Source organism: Heteronotia binoei, chromosome 2, assembly GCF_032191835.1.
Source record: "Heteronotia binoei isolate CCM8104 ecotype False Entrance Well chromosome 2, APGP_CSIRO_Hbin_v1, whole genome shotgun sequence".
Taxonomy (NCBI): Eukaryota; Metazoa; Chordata; class Lepidosauria; order Squamata; family Gekkonidae; genus Heteronotia; species Heteronotia binoei.
The window spans coordinates 57,993,665-58,016,392 of record NC_083224.1 but is presented as its reverse complement, the minus strand read 5'-3'; the positions used below and the strand labels follow the sequence as shown (position 1 = coordinate 58,016,392).

Here is a 22,728-nt window from a genome sequence, read left to right as displayed (position 1 = left end):
GAATATTATTTGCTTTAGGCTTAAGGTAAAATTGTGTATGTTGTGATAAAAGTGCATATGTTACCAGCATATACTGGATTAGTTACTGTGCTTTGTGTTAAACGCATGAGCACTTTTAATGAGAAGATACTTAGAACCACTATTCTCAGAATGCAAACTAATTAAATGGTTTGAAGATAACCATGTATCATTTTTCTAAATAAATACTAATAATAGGAGTCCCCAATGGCTGGCACTTTCATTAAGAGTGAATGTGTGCCATGGGACCTGCCAGCACCTTTCCTGGCGCCTACCAGGGTGAAAGTGGATGGGACTTTTCCCAGAACATCTGCTCGCTTGCCACTGGGGATATGGTTGGTTATGTAGATTTTTAAAAAGTGTTCCTTTGGTAGCATCTGCCACAACAGCACAAGGATCTTCACTGTGAGATTGAAGATAAGCCGTGGCAGCCATTTTGTGGCTGCACTCACCACACTGTATCAGGAGTCCCGAGGTGCCCACAGACTCAAAGATTTTGGAGACCTCTGCCTAATAATCACACAGCCATCACCTCATAGTATATATATGAACACAATATTTTTCTTAGAAGATGGGTAAACTAAAGCACCCCATTTTAATTCCGAAGCAGAAAGCAGATTCAGAACTTTTCTCTGAGTTTCAAAACTTTCTTATTGAAATCTCCAAGCATTAAAGTAGCTTCTGCTCTTTATCTGTCTCATTTATGTCTGGGGAATTAAACTACCATATCCAACTTTCTGTGCAGCATTCTGCTTAGATACGTAGGGGATCTCAACTTCATGTTGACGCTGTTCAGATATCAAATTCTAATTCTACAAAACTTGGTGCTGTTGTGGCAAATTGGAAAGGGAACAGTGGATGTGGAGAGGAAGAGAGGAGAATGCTAGTCCGTGACATGTTTGAGGATTGCCTGAATTTAGTTCCTGTACCTAATTTATATATTTTATGCCAAGAAAGATTAGATTTCTTCTACATTATACCGGAATAATAGTAATATGTATATTGATGGTCAGCATCTTTCCCTGGAATGTACTATTTCCAAAATGAACAACAGAACTGAATGGTGGGCGAAGCCTTTTTTTTTTACCCAGTCACATTAAGGGTGTATACCTAATACACCAGACAGAACCCATCAACATTTGAATTTAAATCATTTTAGTATTGTTGAAATCTTGGCACAAAATTGGTTTAAATTTAGTGTAATTGGACTGCAGCTTGCATCTTAATGTCCAGGAGTCACGTTGCATAATACATACTATAGGATCCCATGGAAAAGCTATTGGAGGGAATTGGTGGGGCAGGTATTTCCCTTTCCCAAACAGCCTTTTTTTTTTTGTCCAAATATTTCCTCTAAGGCTGAGAGGCCGTCATGAACAAAATACCCCATGGTGTTGGGCTACAGTAAGGAGCTGGAATCAGGTAAAATTGCCTCCTCCTTCCTTGTCCATCAGGATAGGCAGTTGATTCCTCTTCCTCACTATTTTGTTCATGAGGGTTCCCTAATCTTCAAGAAAGGATTTCTGAGACCTATAAATTGCTGCAGGAGGGAAGGGCAGGGAAAAATCTTTGTCAACTCCTTCCACAGGCTTTTCTATGGAGTCTTATATTGTGTTTGTTTTTGCAGAATTATATGTGTTTGCGCCCAAGTAATATTTTCATAGATCACTCTGTAACCTGCATTTTTAAATTCATGTCTTTATATTCAGCTGCAAGGATAAACTTTATTTTTGAAATTAGTATTGTATAAAATCATTCTAGGGGTCTGTTAGAGGAAAAGATCCAACTTCTACAGTTCATAGGAGAAAGTATATTCAAGATTAAGGACTGCTTTTTAAATTAAAAAAACCCCCTTCTATTAGAAAAGGACTGAGTGTGGAAACTATCCACTTTTCAAGTAGCCTCTTTCTGTTTCAGGAGCAATAAGCTGAAGGAGGGAGACTGAATCGAAATAATTTTCATTAGAGACATAGCAAATTAAATCTTCTCTCATTGGTACATTGATGAAAAACTTCTTTAGTACAGCTGCAGCAATAAAGTAAAAAAAGAGAGAGATAATCTTAGTTCATAAAATTAGTATCCTTTTTTCCAGGGTGTTTTGTCATGGAGCAGTACTTTGCTGTGAGCAGTCTTTCCCTAACTATAATAGTGGAATAGACAACACATTTTATTCTTAACTGTAGATTGATCTGTGTACCTTGATAAGAAATTAAACCTTAAATGCCTTTATTCATTTCAACAAATTTAGCCCATAGGTTGTAAATAAAATACAGATAATATAGTATGAGATTCCTGGGCCTTGAATTCATTATTTATTTGAAACTTTCCTCCCTGTCCAGTCATAGATGACACAGTGACCCCATAGGGTTTTCGAAGCAATAGCTGTTCAAAGGTGGTTTGCCATTGCCTGCCTCCCTTCACAATCCTGGTATTTGTTGGAGGTCTCCCACCAAAATACTAACCAGGGCTAGCCCTCCTTAGCTTCTTAGATCTGAGGCAATCAGTGTAGTCTGTGCTCTCCATCTGAGGGTTGAAATGTTTGTAGTCCTGCTTTATTCCCAGTATTGAGGACCCAAGGTAGATAACAAAGATAAAAACGATGTATCATATACTAGCACAAACATTAAAACAGAGTCCTAAAAAATAGCTAGCAAAAATAGTGATGCCCTCTTGACAAACAAACCGTTATCATAAACCTCTAGGTCTTATCTAAAATTAAGGGACCCCAAGGACTCTTTTATAGAGCCTAGTTTTTCAGTCTTAATGAAATACTATCAGCTCCCCATCAGCTCTTCTAGAAGGTCATTCCTAAGAGGGGCACCTATTTTTTTTAAAGGCCACAAATGGTCAGCAGTTGATTGCTCCTTAGTAGAGTGAGGAGATAACCAAAAATATTGCTGTGCAGTGTTGTTGCAGAGCTCATAATGGAAGCAATACTGTTTGGGCCCAAGGCCCTGACTGGCTTTAATGGTGAACACCACTACCCTGAAGTAAGACATTATAAAATGGAGTAACATGTTCCCAATGGCTGGCCCCTGATAATAAATGAGCTGCTATGTTTGTACTGACTGCAGTTTCTGAGAAGTTTTAAAGAGTAGGCCTATGTAAAGCACATTATAATTGTCTGAGCCTTGACAAACTTTCTTTGGTTCTAAGTTGCAGTCCAGAATATAGGAACCAGGCTTGTTTTTCAGTCTTCAGGTTTTCTTACTTTAACAACCAAAATGTTAATCCTTAACTCAGATACAAGACATATATTTTTAAAAAAGAACTGTAGACATTTGAAAAGAAAAGGAAGGTCCAGAAGTAAATCGACAGCTATGCCCAGTTGGTTGCTAGAATCTCAGTGAGTCTATTCTCAAGAAAGACACCTCTTCATGCGGCTCTAGGTTCTACTATGTGATGTGCATTAATATAATGTGAATGTTACATTATGGCTTCTCATGCTGTGAATAGCTATTCCTAATACTCAGGATATGGTAGAGCTTTTCAAAGCTAGCCCAGCCCCTCTTCAGTTGCAGCTGGGGAAAGGGGAGGGGAATAAATGAGAGCTGTTGGCAGCAACAGCAGCTAAGCTAAGAGGCTATAAGACGAGTGGCCAACGGTAGCTCTCCATATGTTTTTTGCCTACAACTCCCATCAGCCCCAGCTGGCATAGCCAATGGCTGGGGCTGATGGGAGTTGTAGGCAAAAAACATATGGAGAGCTACCGTTGGCCACCCCTGATATAAGAGATTAAAGGTTTGTATTTATTGACCTGAATGGCCTATGTTAGCCTGATCTTGACAGATCTTGGCTGCTAAGCAGGGTTGGCTAGTATTTGGATGGGAAACCACCAAGGAAATCCAGGATTGCTCCACAGAGGCAAGCAATGCCAAACTCTTCCATTGAAAGCATTATGGGACCACTGTAAGTGAGCTGCAGGTTGACTACATTTCCCATACATTTGTTGAAAACACCAGAGACTATGATGTCATTTATAGGCAGTAGGATGATTTCGTGCCTGGGATTTGTAGGGCTCCACAATAGTCCTTTTAGGTTACTGTAGCGTGGGAGAGAGTAGTGACTCCTGTAGCAAACTCCATACCAAATCCCATACTATTGATTCCTTATCACTTACAACTTACTGTATATGGTTGATTAAAAATGTATTTGGTTGGTTAAAAGAAAACTTGGACAACCTTGGCCACTCTTCAGTTTCCACATCACACTTTAAATCCTTCAGGAGCAGCATATGATCAACCATACTGAAGGCAGCAGACAGGGTAAGAACTAATAACATCAAAAATATATCAGTGCCCAGTATTCCACAGCCCGTAATGAGTGTATTGCTGCTGTCCTAGATAGTGACTGTATTCAGATGTAATAATGAACTGTAGTTAATCATTATTTCTTAATGTTGCTGGTGTGTCAGTCATACAGCAATGTAGAAGAAAGTGTTATATCATTACTATGTGATGTCAAGGATGATCAAAAGTTTTACTAAGAGCCATCTTTTCCTGACAGGTGCATCAGGTGTTTAACAGCTATGTGGCAAGCAAGAAATTCAACAGGTATTGTTTTTCTTGAATGAAAAGAAGGCTGTTCTAATTCAATTTTTGTCTCAGTGCTGTCAAAGATGGCCCCTTTGTCAGAAAAGAGATGGTAGATCTTGCCATAGCAAAGCTGGTTGAAATGATTGGTGCTTTAGGCGTGATTGGGGTAATTTAGTTGAGTAAAATGGAAGAGGGAATAAGCAGACTGACTGATGAAAATATATATACTTGTGTTCATGAAATGTTAGTTTGTTTGGTAGAGTTCTTCTACTTCATTCTAGCCATTTCAACTGGATACCTGGATTGAAAATAACAAGTTTCAGCATTTTCCTTTTGTAAACTGCTGCTTTGGGAAGTGGATGTGTCTTTTTGAATCCTTAAACTGGCATGTAAATGATGATTCTGGTTATTTCTGGTCTAAAATTATGTGTGACAATGTAAGAATTATTTATTATATCATGCAGTTTTCAGAAACCATCCTGATGTTGTTTGTGGACTGTTGCATGTTGAGGCATGCCTATTGTGTGCTGAACCAGATGGAGAACAAGTGAATGCACCTGAGGCATTTTGTTCAGCCTACAGTCAGTGTGCTGCAGAAATTAAGAAGGTTGATGACCACACCTTAAATTCCAAGGCTGTAGAGCTGGTTATGAAGCAGTGGATCAAATACAGCCCTGTAATATTTCTGTCATTTGTTTTATAAAGAGTAGACTTTAAAAAGATTTATATAGAGAGCAGTGCTTGACAGAGAAATATGTTTGAAGTATCGATTTATACAGTAGGTGATTTACAGTGGTGAAACAAGGTATTGTACAAGAACAAGGTTGTTGCTGTGTTATGTGGCTTCTTGTAGCCAGTTTTCAGAGTTCCCCAACCCCTAAGACAATTACAGCATGTGCCGGTCTCCTTGTTTCATGTATCTCTTAAAAATATTGCAAGAATTAATTCTCTTTCATCCTTGTGTATCATTTATATTGAGCAGAGCATGAACATGTTCTTGCTGCTTATCTTGGAGGTCACATTCACTAACTTCTGTGGGTTATCTGTATGCAGCAAGGGTGTTTTCTGATGGGGTGGAGAAAATAGTGCTTGTATTTTGATTGTAAAGCTGGAAAGCTTGTTTCATTAAAGAGATTTCAGGAATATACCAGCAAAAGGAAATAGGAAGTAAATTAATAGGCAGATGCAACTGGTACAATGTCTTTATATCACTGTTACTTCCTGCTTGGATATAACATCTGTACTGGGAAACCATGTACATAATCGTATGTGTACGTTGTGCAAATATACGTTGACCATGTATATATGTGTTCAGGAATAGTTTCCACATAGAAGATGTCATACATTGCATGGTTCATGGAGTTAAACTAACTATTGCAAAGGAATTGAGAGATTTCCTAATCTAGTTTTCCCTTAGAACATAGTGGAAGTTGTTCTGGCATTTACAAGGGAAAATCAGTGGTGTCTGATAATCTTTCCCTCACCTGCTCACTCTCCCCTACAATTATTATATTTTCCTACCTGAAACCAGATGAGTACAGCTAGGGGGAAGATGAGTATGTGACACATGTAGGAGGTCTAAGCAGTCTTCCATTCCTACCATTCCACCCCAAATGGACTGGAACCTTTTGTTTGATGAAATAAAATCTAGTTTAATCCTTAGGGACAAAAGTTTGCACTCACTTTCTTCAGTTTTTGTTGGGACTAGATGAATTTTCATACTGGTTGGAAGAGCAGCTAATACGTTTCTTCCTAGACTGCAGTTCTCTGTGTGAGAGAGAGACAGGGGTGGGGGGGAGAACAGAATGCCAGCCAGTGCAGCCATCTTGAATGTAAAAGTATCCAACTAATTTCTTCCTTGGTCATCTTTTGGATGATGACAAAGCCTAATTGTGCTGATTGTGTTTCACCAAGTTGCTTCTCTACTTATCACTCTGTTTTCTTCTGCATATTAATTAACCTACTGGATAATTATTAAAATATTGTTGGTCTTAAAGGTGCCGCTGGACTCAAATTAAAATGTGATTGGTTTTGTCCCATGTGAGATCATGAGGACTTTCTACATCCAGGAATAAAAGGGGTGGGATATGGTATTCTGAAAATTAAACGTAGAATTGCCAGGTCCAAGTTGAGAAACTCCTGGAGTTTTGGGGATTGCACCTGAGAGAACAGGGACTTCAATGGGGTAGAATGCCATAGAGTCTGTCCTCTAATAGCATACTTTTTCCCCAGACAAACTGATCTCTGTAGCCTGGAGATAAGCTGTAATTTTGGGAGATTCCCAGATCCCACCCAGAGGCTGGCATCCCTAATGGAGCTAGATTATGTTGGTAGGTGTTTTTCCCAAATGCTGATGTGGGTTGTTGGGGGAGATTTGTGTAGGAGAATTGGCTGAAGAGGGTTGCTTACCTGCCTAATATTCCCCATAACTATGTCTCTCGTCTTGACCTTTTTCTCATCTGAGTTTAGAACTGGCTGGTAAGTTCAGGAACAGAAGAAAGCCGCTGGGATTGCTCTGAAGGGCTGGGAGGCTGAGAAGGATTAAGCACGTACCCTCTACCTACCAGTTCTCCCATCCAAATGCCTGTTCTCACCTTTGCATTAGTGCTAAAAGACAAAGAGGTAAACATGGAGTTGGAGGAATGTTTTTATTAGTATAAGAGTAGTTCTGTCCTAGCAAGTGGTACTCATCTTGACCCTTCCAACTTCCTGATAATTGTTTCTGACGGGCAAAAAGTGTTTATCAAGGCTATTTCTTAAAAAGAAATATATTATTTGCTTTATATTATTTAATAGACCTTTGCCAAGCAGTAAACTACTGAGATGATTCCTATATACCTAGTAGTATAATTGGCTGTCTGTGACCATAAGTTTGCATAGCATTTTTTTAGAATTCAAAGTTTGAATCCTGATGTAGAGCATCCCCAATAAACATGTATACTTCTACAGATATTACTGGCTGACTTTGACTCCTAGAAGAAACATTTTGCAGCTGTAGCCTGCTGCTAAATTCCTCAGCTCTGGCAAAAGAAAAAATACATCCCACAAGCCTGAAATATGTTTTTTCAAACAAGCTCAAATTAAACAATGTACTTGCTGATTTGGAGAAAGAAGAGAAGTCAAGCTTCCTTCCCTCTTTGTTGTGGCAAGACAAGTATGGGTCAAGACATTATGTATTTCTTTGGCATAGGAAGAATCCAGGGCAGAAGAGTCTGAGATCTATGATATATTTAAAAGTCAGCTTATTTAGCAATTTTCCTAGTAGTCAGAGTATGGTGAAAACTGTGATGTCTCTGCCTTTCTCTCATTGATGGTATAAATAAATAATAGCTATGGGTTCTTTGGAGTTGACTGTAGTATAGAGTAAATCATGTAAGCTTGCAATCAGATGTAATTTATATGTGTTTTCTTCAAACTTTTCATAATTTTAACTGCATACTTATGGCTTTCCATGACAAGTATGCACTTCTGCATTTATTATTTTTATTACTGTTTTGTTACTGTTTGTGTAGCAGTTATTTTTGCTTGGAAATTCTGATGAAAATGAAGACTCTTATAGATGACTGGTCCATTCAGAAGCTTGTTTGAATTGCAGAGCAACTGTACTAACAGATGAAAAATCAAACCCAAACTTCTTTGGTGAAGAGAGAAAAAAACTGGCTCGTATCAGAGTGAAATTAGTCACCAAGGAAAAGTGACAAATGTGTGGGATATCCAGAGCCATCTGGGGAACTGTCATAGGACTGGAAAAATAAATATCCACACTTGACTTTCCATTGTTGACAACAGGAGCTTCCTGCATTTTCAGAGCTCTAGAGCTGTCAAGGTGCCAGGATGCAGAGTCAAATCTGTGCCTTCAGTAGTTAAGGAATTAGGCATGCCAGTGTAGTTAAGGAATTAGGAATTGGGCATGGCAGTAGAAAACTTTAACTATAACCATTCATGGTGTGGTTTTTGGCAACATGTCTACAATTGTATCCTCCATGAGGAAAGGGAATTAAACTTTTCATCAATTTGCTGATTATCAGTTGTAGAATATTGTGATATTTAATACTATATCCAACTCATGCAAGCCATGACATATGGTTCTAGTAGCCAACCTAAGCATTTAGGGGTCACACTCCTATTTCAGCCTTCAGCATTATGGCTATATTTTGTAATTATTGCTACAACAAAAATACTAGACACCACAATTAAATATCTTGGCATCATGGCAACCTGGCAGCTAGAATTTGTCAGGCCCTGACATATAGTTCTGCTGTGTCCAAAGTTCTTTGGGGATATTTACTAAGAATCAAGGGAATATTTTTGCACCTCATACAAATATTGAAGAAAATTTAATTTAAGAGGATCTTCAGAACATGGAACTTTTTCCTCAAAATACTTTAAAACTTTTTGTGAGCAGTCCAAGTGTACTCAATGCAAGCACTGTGAAATAAGCCCATGAGTATTTTAAGAGAAGGAAGAATAATGTGTTAGTATAGTTTGAAATTCATCCTTGGAGTTATGGACATTTTGAAAATTGTGGACGTGGATGACTGTATGTATTATATGACCATTTTTCACTTCACCTGTGTTTTTTACTATTTTAGTATACATCTTATTACAAAAGTTAATAGACATAGATCTTGGCTAGGCAGGAAGGCAGGCAATTTTTGCAGATTCCTCCCTTCTTCATTAGCCCACCACCCCACCCCATTTCTTCCATGCAGTTTCCAGGGATCCACTAATCCATGGGGGCATAAGGTGGCATGGAAGGCTGCAGCGGGAGAGGGAGGTCTGAAAGTTCCATTCTGTGAGTGCTACTGTGCTTGTGTAGGCTAGGATTCAACAAGACATGCTTTTCGGTATGTTCATGAAATATAAGAAGTCTTACTGACTTTCATGTTATTAAAGCAGTAATTTAAATATCCTTAAAAGAAGAGGAGATTGGATTTAACCCTAAGCCTTAACTACCCAAAGGAGTCTCAGAGTGGCTTCAATTTCCTTTCCCTTCCCCTCCCCACAACAGATATCCTTTGAGGTGGGTGGGGCGGAGAGAGCTCTCCCAGAACTACTCTTGAGCAGAACAGCTCTGAGAGAGTTATTACTGACCGAAGGTCACTCCAGCAGTTGCGTATGGAGGAATGGAAAAGGAGTGATGAAGAGGAGCTGCAAGCTGCTATGGTTACCAGGATAGGCCTACTTTCTGTAAGTTGGGAAAATAAAAAGGTAAAATAGATGAAAATAAAAGACATCAACATTGTAATAAACCTAAAGATGATTAAATTATCCGGGGTCAGTAACATTAGTTTAATTCATGTGACCAGTGAATAGCAGGCTTATGATCCCTTTGGGTTTTTTTACTTGTGGTCCTCTCTTTCAGTTTCCTGTTTTAACTGTAACTTTATGTACTGATGTACAAATTAGCCAATTATGGTTACTGCTTGCTTTCCAGGTCAGGAATTCACTTCAGATTGTAGGAATTATTTTGGTTGTAGGAATTATTTTGGAGGGCAGTTACTAACCAAACCTTGCCAAGTTGGATGTCCTAGTAAACTGATTAGTGCTATACAATAAACTGAAAAGAAAACTGAGCAAAAGGAGAGGAAGTACACTTATAGTGTAAGGGGTCCCCAACATGGCCTTGGGTACTATGGTTCTGGCCAACACCTTTCTTGGTGCCCGCCAGATGTTTTTAGAAAGTATGTAAGGCCATGTGGGGCTTTTCCCAGCAAGGCTGCTGACTGGCCATTGGAGATTTGATTGGTTGTATATTGACCTTATTGTTTTACGGTACAATGTTCTATTTATTTCTGATTGTCAATATGCCAGTAAAGGTCAATGAATGAATGAATGATTGATTGTGTAGATTTTAAAAAAGGTTGCTTTGGCAGCAGCTGCCTCCACAGCACAAGGATCTTCACTGTATGACTGAAGGTAAACTGTGGTGGCCATTTTGTGGCTGTGCTCACCATCCTGTGTCAGAGGTGCCCACAGGCTCAAAAAAAAGATGTAGACCCCTGTGGTAGTGTGATAAGCCCATAGTTCATTTCCAGGCTTCCAAAATGGGTTTTAGAAGTTTGTTGAAATTCAGTCAATATGTATACCTTGGCATTATGATGCAGAATTAGGGAAACCCATAATTTTTGGGGGAAAAGAAAATATTTTTTCCTGTAATGTTACTATATAGCAAATAGGGCTGCCTGTTCAGACTTTATACTGGTTGGTATAGTTTGTTGTATGCAGAAAATGGCACTACAAGTTTGACAAAATTAGACATTTTTATTTATATTTTTTTATCCTGTCATTGTATTAGATCATTAAGAATAGTAACATAATTCAGGCTTACTTTTGTAGTTGGAATTCATGTTTGAAATACCGTATATGTTTTTTTTATTTTATGCTTTAATTTTGAACAACAAAATGACTTCAGAAAATGGAAGGTTTCCACAACCTAGAATAAGGTTATGTCACTTGTTCCTTTATGTTCTCAAATATGCATTAATTGTTTTAATTTTAACTAGAGAAAATGGGAAAACCTGAGGTGAGGCAAGAGAAAAAGTGGAGAAAGAGGACTGTGTTTACTGTGTGTTGCTAGGAGTAGGGTTGCCAGACCCATGGTAGAAGTGGGGATTCTCTGATATCACGTTCCACCTACCTGCTGTTGTTCAGCTGGACAGGTGGGAACTTACCCCAGAAAAGGAGGGAAGATCCTTCTACATGCATTGCTGTTTCGATGTAACTATCCATGTGAACCGGAAGTGACACTATCACTTTTGGGACATCAGGGCAACTTTCTGGTATTTGGGCAAAAACTCTATGGTAGAAGCCAAATTTACCATAGAGTTTTTGCCCAAATACAAGACTATCACGCTGGTAGTGTTACTCCTGAGCCATGTGGTCAGTGACATAGACACATTGCAGTAGTTGGATGGGCCTTCCTGCTGCTCCCCATTCCCTGCCAGTTTCCAGGAGGGACGTGGCAACTCTGTGCAGGAGCTGGTGGGTTTGGCAGATTGTCATGTTGTGCTTTTGCAATGAAAACCTGAAGGTGTTTAGAAGTTCTGAAAATGCTTTTCAGCATAATGTTTTTTTAAAAAAATGACACTTGTCAAGTAATCAAATCAAACACATTGCTGTGTATCATTAGTACATTCACATATTTTCATTTTAATTGAAAACAACATTTTTTTAAAGTTTGAACAGTTTTATTGAAATATATCGTAGATATAACTTACAATCAGTGTGAAACTGGAAAACTTACAGATAATACCACCAAAAATATCATCATAAACATAATTTTAAAAAAAAATTGACAAAGACACAAATAAAAATCAAGACAATCTCCTAAAATATTAATATTTAAATTATTACAAGACAATAAAATAAAATAAAATTAGGGGAAAAGGTAAAGCAATATAATGTAACTATAATTGAACATATGAACATATGAAGCTGCCTTATACTGAATCAGACCCTTGTTCTATCAAAGTCAGTATTGTCTTCTCAGACTGGCAGCGGCTCTCCAGGGTCTCAAGCTGAGGTTTTTCACACCTATTTGCCTGGACCCTTTTTTGGAGATGCCAGGGATTGAACCTGGGACCTTCTGCTTCCCAAGCAGATGCTCTACCACTGAGCCGCCGTCCCTCCCCTACCACTGAGCCACCGTCCCTCCCCTAACTATTACAACATTCTCTATAAAAATAAAAAGTCCTTATACATTTTGTTTTTAGTATAGGAATTGATATAGAACGGATCGCTATCAAGTTTTTCCAAGATAGGGAGCCAAGTTGCCAAATACCTAGAGTAGGCCTGGTAGGGTTCATTGTAGTCCATAGCTGCCTGAATTTTGTCCATTACAGTGTGTTCCCAGACTTTAAGAAACCAAATATCTAGTGACAATTTGTTTGGGTTTTTCCAGGACTGCGCTATCGTTGTTTTTGCAGCCGTCAAAAGTTTAACAATCAAGGATTTCTTAGAGGATGACAATTGAATTCCGGACCAGTGGTTAAGAAGTATAATTGCTGGGTTGTCAGGAATTATAACACCTGTTAGGGATGAGAGATGGGCACAAATTGAGGTCCAAAAGGGTCTAATTTTAAAGTACTGCTTTTCATTCATTCTGAAAGAAAAATGTGTGATAAAATTTTTGTTCTGTTTTTTTCCCAGATGATTCCCCCCCCCCCCATTTCTGACCTCAAAATTTAAAACACAAAAGATGATTTTAGAAGCGTTCATGTCTCTGCCATAACCAAGATATAGGTGCCATGATAGTTTGCCCAGAAGTGTTGTGTTTCAAGCGGGCCAAGTAAAATATTTGAATAAATCTGGTGAATGTATATGCATTTATTTCATATGGAGCTTGCAAATTCCTGTCCTTAAAAAAAAAAAAGCTGGCTTAGCACACACACGGGCTTCTGATCTTCTGTGAACAATGGAATACTTTGCATTCAGAATGATGAACAGTGCCTTTGTTCTTGTTGAAGACTGAAAGTTCAGAGACAGCTAAAGTAACGATTCTTTGGTAGCACTTGTTCTCTATGAAAATAAACATTTTGTGCATCAATTATCTGAGGACAGGTTTCGTTATAAGAATAGTATGATGGTGACTCTTCTCCACCCTTTTTTTCTCCTAGGACTGGCAGCCTCCATTTGCATGTGATGTGGATAAACTTCACTTTACTCCTCGAATCCAAAGACTGAATGAATTGGAGGTAATCTAGCAGTCTAAAGTAAATAATTTTTAAATGGGGTTTGCTGAAATTAGTACTCTAGGTTCTATACAGACATGTATGCCTTGAATGGTGAATCTATAGTGATACTATTTTAGGAAGATGTAGAAATTTCAGAGTGAATATGAGCAGCTGGCTCTCCCTGTTTCTTCTGAAGGGTTGATTGGCTGTGACAGTCATGAAGCTACTGGCCTCTCAGTTCAGCTGTGCAGAGTGCTAATGGACTGATCCTTTGTCACCATCTTAAATTGCTTTGTCCAAAATTAAAAAAAATTGAAACCAAATTGGTTTAAACAATATACTAATGATAAATTATGCTGGCACCTGAAAAACGTGAAAAGCTTTCCAGAAAGTATGGGAAGAAACAAAGAAGGGTAGGAAGGTCATGATGCATTTTTAGAGCATTGAAAAACAGCAAGAAGTGTCTGATCTTGGTAATCTGAGCCTGCAGATAGTTATGGAGGATTTGCTCAGATCTAGTCCAGTCTCAGAGAGGCTTGGAACAACAGTGACAATTTGTGCTGACCAGTTTTGGAGCTGGGAAGAAGGATTTGTCCCTGTAATCATGCTAGATTTTGGAGGAACCCTAGATGCTGCTGTACTCAGCATGATGACACAATCAAGATTATTCCTTTTGTTAGAGAAGAGCAGGCTTAGTGGTGAATATAAATTATGGTTGGCTACCAAGGTTTCCTCGGGTGTGACAGCATAGCTAAAATCTCTGTTGTGCACATGTGTGTATAGATAGATGTGTATGTAGGATGAGAGAAAATGGCATCTGGGCTGACCACAGTAGGATTTGAATTGTACATCTGCTTTCCTCCTTTTTCTTGAGGAAATGAGGATATTGTGCTTCTCCTCCACTTCGCTGTGGTCTGGTAGGCTGAAAGGAATTATAGCACTGTGTTTCAGATCTATGTCAAATGGTCAGAAGTTTTTGTAAAAATTCTTATTCAGATAGTGTACAAGAAAATTCTTCATGCTGCTGCTTGCATCAGTGAAATGGTCCAGTACAATGAATGTTCTGACATGAAAAATCATAGGCCATCTTCATTAGTCATTGATCAGTATAGAAGAAATCACACTGGAGAATATTCAGGTTCTATTTCAAAACAATACCTAAAATGTGCTATATAATACACCATGTTATCTTTTAACAGGCCCAGACCCGGGTAAAACTGAATTTTTTGGACCAGATTGCAAAGTTCTGGGAACTTCAGGGATGCACGCTGAAAATCCCACACGTAGAAAGAAAGATTCTAGATTTGTTCCAGCTTAATAGGGTAAGTCTCACAGGTGTCTAGGGATGAAGACATGCTTGTTTTCTGTGTGATATAGAGACTTTTTTGTCTTGAGAAATCCTTGAGTTGGCACACATTCTAGGAACCAGATAAACTGGACTTGAGTAGATGGAGTAATCATACATATTTTATTTAACACAGAGGGAAAAGGTCAGGTGAAATCAGAGGTTGAAAATTTCTGAGGTAAAACCAGTACATGCACAGACTTCAGTTCTTATGTTTCAGGCTAATGAGAGTTTCTTAAACTGTTCACAGTTACTTAAATCTTTATGTTGAGAGCTTTTTGTTGCAGTGTTTTCCCAAACACTCTAGTACACTTTGAGTATTCTCTGACTCTGTTGGTTTCCAGAAGGCTGGGCCACTCTTTCTAGTACCCAAACAATTTCTCGTGAAACACCAGTACTTGTTTTGAGTTTTTAACTGACTCTTAAGGTCTCTAAAGGTAGTTTCTAACCACACCAGACCAGGGATCTCTGTACTCTTCAGAGCTATATCGCTGTTTGACTAGGTAAGGAAATTCTTCCATCATGAGAAGATTTATCCCATTTCTTTGCCCTGAATGGGGGGTTCTGTCTACTTGACTTGCCAACTTCCCCTAGTTATCTTGTCAGTGTTAAACTGCTTTCAGTCAGGGCTGAATTCTGAAACTGTCAGTATTCAACTCTTCTCAGCTAGGGCTGAAATCACACTGAATCCTCCTCAGCATCCAGTTCAAGTCTTTCTCTGCTCTACTGATGGTAACCAGTCAGATTGCTTAGAACAGCCTGTCACTCAGGGCTATCTGGCTCTGTGAAGAATTAACCCTTCACAGCCCGTTAGCTGTTTACTCAGCAGTTCTAAACTTTTAAACGTCACAGGCATACTAAATTAGCAAGTTAAAGGTACAAGGTTATCTGGATGTACAACATCTAGCTACTAAACATCATTTGAATTCTGAAACAAAGCAGTTTTCCTTTTCAAGTTACTTTGATAAGAAACAGCCTGTACATGCATAGGTTTTGATGTGCAACACTTTTCTTTTGCAGCTAGTTGCAGAAGAAGGTGGATTTGATGTGGTGTGTAAAGATAGAAAATGGACCAGAATAGCTACCAAGATGGGGTTTGCTCCTGGCAAAGCAGTGGGTTCACATATCCGTGCCCACTATGAGCGCATTCTTTATCCTTACAACTTATTCCAGTCTGGAGCTAGCCTACTGGTGAGTCTTGCTGATTCAGTCTAGATTATTAACTGACTTTACCCAGATAATTTGGTGGTCTGCATTGGAATCCCAAAAGAGCACATGTAGATAGTAGCCTTGGAAATTTTTGAAGAAGTCCCTGAACGCAGACACAGGTGGCATTTGGATGTCTTGCCAAGATGCAGTTAAGCTCTAGGATGCTGTGATAGGCACAAATGTGGCTTGATTGTGACTACATGCTGCCCTGGCTCCTCCCCTTTCTGTTGTATGCAGAGCATGATAGATGATTTCTAGTTCTCAGATTCCCTGTTGCTTAAGATACCTGTGTGAAAGTTCTTCTGCAAAATGGAGTTAGTTTTAACAAATGTATCTGCCTTTGTTCGGATATCATGGTGACTAGAGTTTGTTTGAAAACTGGAAAACTTCTATTATGCTCCACACAAAAAGGGAGCAGGCAGTTAACAGGAAGTGTGCAGCCACAACAAATAAGCTGTGTTTGTGCCCTTGCATCGTATTGGAGTTTAAATACCTTTTGGCATAATGTCTGAATGCAGTCATAAGACTTCCTGAATGTTTGCTGCTGTTTAGTAATTTTGCCCTCTTTGCTTATCAAGAAACTTTAATATTCCTTGTCAACTAGAAACAAAAGTGATCTGTATCAGCTCAGTTTTTTTCATTATCACAAAGCAGTAGTTGTTGGTTTTGTAGCTTCTCGAATTGTCTTAATATATTCATAAAATATGCATTTCTTTATATTAAACATAAATCTATGTTTCTAGAGCTTGCTTGGCCTTCTTTCTATTAAACAATACTGAGGGCTTTAATTTTGATCTCCTGATTGTAGGATTTTAAGGTGCAAACATAGAGTTCCTGAGATAGTTGAGTAGTTGGTACCTGACAATCTGTCTTTGAAATGATATGCTTGAATAACCTATTAGGGGCAGTATCCTGCTCTCCTGACTTGGCACAACAGCATATCTTGAAAAGTTAGACTTTGATGGTTGAGAAATGTTAGACATTGATGTAAGATTGCAGGTGAGAAGCATGATCAGGCTGCTCTCCATTCTGAACAAAATGAAAATGCACAAGTTAGATTTGGCTTTAATTACTTTTCTGGAGTAGGTTGTCAATAAATGTAGGCACTTCGGCAATATCTACTGGAGAAATTGGATAAAAGTCATTGGAACAAAATGCTAGATTGAAAATACTAGGGTTTTATTACTTCATAAGAACCTGTTTAATATGGTAAACAACATTTCTAGTTTGGTGAGGGGCAAAAAGAGAAATTCAGAGAGTCTAATGTCTGCAGGTACAAAGAAATCTCATTGCTTTGGTATATTGCATGGGGATGTTAAGGAAGGGGATGAACTTGCCCAGTGTCCTCTCATTCTTTGCAGCCTCCTGATTCATGTGGCTATTTTTTTGTGAATTCTTCAACCACCACCAATGTCTTTTTGTGGAATCACATGAACTGCAAGGGGAAGGTGGGGGCAGATCTGCTTCTAATAGAGACACATATGTGGGATCCAGCTCTTTGTATTTCAGGCAGTGAAGTTGTTACATTCAGGTGGTTCCTCATTTTGAGGGCAGTGAAGTTCAAAATATCCTGCATTTATTCTTAACAATTTGCAAGTTGCTTGCATTTTAGAGGTAAATCTAAATGTTCTAGCAACTTTATTTAGAAACAGACACTTCAATAAATCACTGCTCTATGGGACTATATAGCACTGTATAATTTGTTTACTAGGTTAGCCTGTAGTGAAGTCTATGAATGCATGGGAGTAATCAGTACAATAAATGCAGAGTGGAACTCTGGCTGTTTCTCTAACACAGGCATAGCTATTGCGTTCTAGCAATGTTGGAGAAATATGAAATCAGTAGAAAGTCATACTCAGTTTGTATAGAAAACTGTTTTATTGCTATCAATTTCATAATAAGATAGGGTCTTTGTCATAAATTTTCTCTGCTGCTCAGCTCTGTTCGGATTAGAAGTATGATGTAATACATATAAGCCAGTGATGTTGGCATGCACAAAACTACCAGTTAGAAGACAACTCAACAAAGTCAGTGTGTATCAAGCAAAAAGCGTGGCTGCCTATGGACTGGAAAGGGTGTGTGAATGAGGCAGTAAATGCTTTTGTCTCAGCTGAACAGCCAGCCTTCTGTCATAAGAACAGAACCTGAATTTTGAGTCACATTCATAAGAGAATATGTGAAATATTACACTTTGAGATAAATATGACTCCACTATTATATTGGTTTGATTATAGTACAGGAAAGCTATTTAATGTGTAGATACTATTTTTGAGAGAGCCAGTTGCAGCAGCTGGAATGCTTTTAGCTTAGCATTAGAAATAGTAATCCTTGTGAAAGAGAGAGCTTTAGCTGAAAAGACATGCTATAACAATGGGCAAGATATCAATATTTTAACAATAATTTAAAAATACACAGATTCTCTTTTCTGACAGTTTTCTTATTTGATTGACTACTGTAACTAGAAATTCCCTGAGGAAGTTGTAAAGTAGGATGTGTAAAATTTAACATAGAATATAATAAATATGTTAAGCATCCTTTTTGTACCTTCTATAGTGTTATAATAACATACTTATCTACATGTATACAAAAGGTATTGCATTCAACACTTTATTCTCTACCTTTCTAATAAAACTCTAAAAAGAATAAACCCATATTTTAAAAATCCGTATCTTGAGCTTAGTTGAAATTCTGGTTATTGCTTTGTGAAAACACTAATAACATAACAAAATATTTCTGAATAAAAGTATTTGTCCCCCCCCCCCCCCAAAAAAAGTCATTATATGCCATACATAGGGATGGGCATAAACCAGGAAATGCGGTTTGATTCACAGCATGCCCAGTTTGTGAACCACAAACTCATAACTTGGTAGAATGCCCCCCCCCAGCATGTTAGAGACACCAAACATGCCAGGGGATCACCAGCTGACTCTCCTTTACCTGCCCTTTGGTGAGGATTGGGTTTACAGAGTCGGTCCCCAAATGATCCCCCACATTAGATGATCCCAGGAAAGTGCTTTCTGGGGAAATGACCAGGTGGTCATTTTAATAGATGCAGATTCTGGAGGGTTCAGGAGTGTACAGGATGGATCCTGTACAAGCTAGAGACATCAAAGTCACAGGGGGACTCCTCTGGATGCTGCTCTACATGCCTCCAGGTTCTGCTCCCGTTTTGCTTTGCAGCTGGGTAAACATTTCAGTTGAGCAGAGACAGTCTATCTGGAAGTGTTTCTATTCACAGACTGTCAGGAATGCTGGGAAGTTTACCTGCCACGAATTTCACTTTGCAAACCACAAACTGGCAAAAATTCATCACAAACTTTAGGTTGTGTGCCAGTTCGTGTCCATCTCTAGTAATAAACTCATATTGCCTAATAGATGAGACCCTAGCCTTTTTTAGACTGGGCACCTTTCAAATTCTGACAAAGGGTAATAGACACAACCACAAAATGGCCACTGCATGAGGCAAAGCCAACCATAAAATGTTAGGGAGTGAAATTATACATAATACAAAGAGTAACACTTCAGCATTTCAGACAGATGCTCTGTTTAACTGGATGTCTTTTAAAATGAGAACATTATTTTAAAATTTTTTCTTTCACATGCATCATTTATCAGAATCCCTGTTGGGCAGAACATTTGGTGGGCATCGGGAAAAGTCTCAGTGGGCACCATGTTGGGAATCCCTAGCCTACACCCAAACTTGTGGTGAAATAGCACAGTTAATTTTCACTAATCTGTAAGACTGCGTTTGCTTTGAAGATTAGGTTGTGTATTCTTTTTTGGGAGCTGTTTTACTTGGCCTTGTTTATACAAATTCTCAGATTTATTTGTAGTAGGAACATGAAAAGAGGGAAGATCTTCTAGTTATATCCTAAAACAGCTTCCTGAATATCTACAGTCTTCTGAAACCTTAGTCCTGATTTAGATATCCTGATAGTCTTGGTTTTTCTGAAAAGAAAATTTAGTTTTAGAAGAAGCCCACTTTAGCAGGAAATCATATTTCAGACTTCACTTCACAAGATCACAGTTCTTTTAAAGTGTAACTCTCCAAGCTCTCTCTTGAAATAGGCACCTGACATTTGTTCCAAACTGATGTGTTTAGTGGATGATGCAGTTCTGGAAAAGGTATGTTCACTATAATTTTTTGAATGACAGTCTTTCGTTGTCTTTGATCAGAAGTGTTGCCTGTTCATCTTATAAAAATATTTAAACTCCATATTCTATGATGTGGAATAACAATGAATGTTTTTGGTTATTGGCTTTGCTGCCCGCTATGTCTTTAACTAATAGGTCTATGCAAACTTATTGCCTTGACATGTTTTCCCTTGATCAAAACCCCAGGCCTGTATTGTATGTTTTTAATTATCTGTGTATTCCCAAGTGTTCCTTGTGTAAGTATCAGATTCACTAATCTGGAGAAATACAGTGTGTGTTAGCTAAATCAGTCTCAGCATTTTTTGATATCATTCTGTCTTACGTGAAAGCATCATTGTATTGCATTGTGCAAGCTTGAAGGTTTGTTACATTTAGAAACAGTTTTTAAGCATATAGGGTTGGGTTCAAAGCACATCTCCTGTCATGGAATGGACTCATCCTTCCAGTCGCAGCCCACATTAGTTTTCTAGAATCCTTCAGAAGTCAGAGGGGCCCATATGAATGGCACTGAGCATGATATGGGGGTCTGCAGTTGGGAGGGATTGATAAAAATTATATATACACCTTTCCTCTAAGTGCCTTCAGCCCCTGGAAATACCATGTTTCTGTCCAGCTCAGCATGTAAAGGTACCAAAGACTCTTGAACATCATATGGCTTTTGAAGAAAAAGAATTCTTAATACTAAGGGAGATTGAACACAGAAAGGTGGGTAAGGAGGCCCAGGACCTATAGGTTAATAGGAGGAATAGGATTGCCCGGAGATAAAGTGAGTTTTATAGAAGAATGGAAGGAAGCCAGGTCAGAAGAAGGCTGGTATTGTAGGGTTTGTAACTCTTCATGCTGATGGGAGAGATGTAACCAGTATTGTACATTATTTTAGATATTTGATATCTGAATGGAAGCATCATTATTTTTGGCAAGATAGAATGCAAGGCTTCTGTTAAATGCTGTTGGATATAGGACCATTACTTTTTTGATCAGAGCACCTCCTTACTCCAACTATATCTCAATTGAATCTTGTTTGAAGGATATTGATCCAGAAGAATAATTGGCACTGATATGTGTGTGTGGTTGAAAACTCTGGAATGTTGATTGAATTTGGCTTCAGAACAAAAGTCTTGTTGTGCTTGGTTATCTTGAAGGCGTTAAGATTTAGTGCACAATGGTTTCCATTAATTTGGAATTGATAAAATATCAATATTCTGATCATTTGAAATATTAGATGACATTTGTGCTTATGAACTAGGATAGGTAAATACAGAACCTTGGTATGCATCCATCTTGTCTGATTAGCATTATGCTACCATCATGTGGTTTTAAATATGTGCCACATTTTGCATTGGACAACACTTCATAGCAGGGTTAGCTGTGTGTGACTTTCTGGAAAACAAATATGGTCAAAAGGCTTGAGTGTTATTCTTCCAAGGACCTTTCTACACAATTCACAAAGTATTTGTGTTTGAAGTTTTACCATAATTGTATCTTGTTCTTCCAAAAATCAACCCCTTTTATTAGAATGGCTCCATACTTCACTGCTAAGAATGCCTAAAGAATGGAATGTTCATATGTTAATTAAGTGCCTCATAATATGTAAAATCTGGGTAGAAGATATAGCAGATGCACATTAGGTTCCTATGTCAATATACGTTGCTGATATAATTTGTTTTGCCTTCATGTACTGTTAACTCAGCATCATCCTAATCTTTTGCTATACTTAATTGCTAACATTATCTGATACATTTAAGCCCAAGAAATGATGCAACTGTGTTCTGGAATATACATATGAAAATGGTAATAATTGGATGATTACACAAATGCCAGTTCCAGCCTCTGTGTCCTTTTCCCTAACGCAATATGCCTCGTTTTTTCCATTAGTACCTGCTTTGTACAGTTGTTTTTGTCATTCCCTAATCCTCTTGATTCTGTTGCTGCTTTACATAAAGACCTTTCCTTCAGAACTACTTTCCTATAGTTTGTCATTAGACTGTATTTGCATATACATTTCTTTGTCATATACATACATTTGTCATTAGATTGTATTTGCATATACATTTCTTTTACAATGTGTGTGAAATACAGTGCAAAGAGAACCAGTTCTTTGAACAATGAGATTTTCCCGCCCTATGAAGTGAAACTCTTGGGGAATTTACTCTATCTATAGTGTTTTTCAGTTCTGCATCCAAGCAATAGCTGAGCTAGTATTTGTTCCCTTCTTGGGTCCACAATCGTTCCTGGCTTCATTCCCATGAGGCAAGGCAAGCCATTGCTCTCAACTTAGGCCATCTTCAAGAGTAGCCATGCTTTCCCCCCCTGCCCCTCTGTTTAATTCTTTCAAAATTCTTGCTAAATTTTGGGCATATAGCTGTAAGAAGAGGCATTCAAGTAGTCATGCTACCAAAACATTGAAAGCTCTTTTCTCAGTCTGCCTTGAAGTGACTTCTCTTTATGCAGTTCCTACATAAATGAGAATCTCCCAATGAAGGTTGCATACTCTTCAGACACAGCCCATTGCCAATTTTCCTTCAATATTTCTACCTTTTTAAGTGGTTAATGAGAAGGCTGGTAGATTCAATTGCAGATATTGGAACATATAGAAGATTCAGAAAAATTTGTTTGTGTTTGAAAATAAAATTCTGTTGAGAACAGGAGATTGATTAAGGTTCTGTGCTTCCCTGTCTGTGAGCCTGAGCTGATCAAGACATAAGTGAACTATCTGACACTGAGGCAAAACATTCAACCTGCTCCCATAGACACAAAGAGAAGGAAGGAGTGGTCTAGGAATGAGATACGGTTC

General features: G+C 38.3%; 1 protein-coding gene across 1 annotated transcript in view; it reads left to right on the top strand.

Moving 5' to 3' along the window:
* The window catches only part of KDM5B (lysine demethylase 5B), a 100,275-nt gene that overhangs the window by 5,323 nt on the left and 72,224 nt on the right, over positions 1-22,728 (top strand). Inside the window, exons 2-5 of the mRNA XM_060231078.1 lie at positions 13,169-13,246; positions 14,425-14,547; positions 15,591-15,761; positions 19,848-19,904. Of these exons, the coding sequence (XP_060087061.1) occupies positions 13,169-13,246; positions 14,425-14,547; positions 15,591-15,761; positions 19,848-19,904 (429 nt within the window). The remainder of the gene's footprint in view (positions 1-13,168; positions 13,247-14,424; positions 14,548-15,590; positions 15,762-19,847; positions 19,905-22,728) is intronic.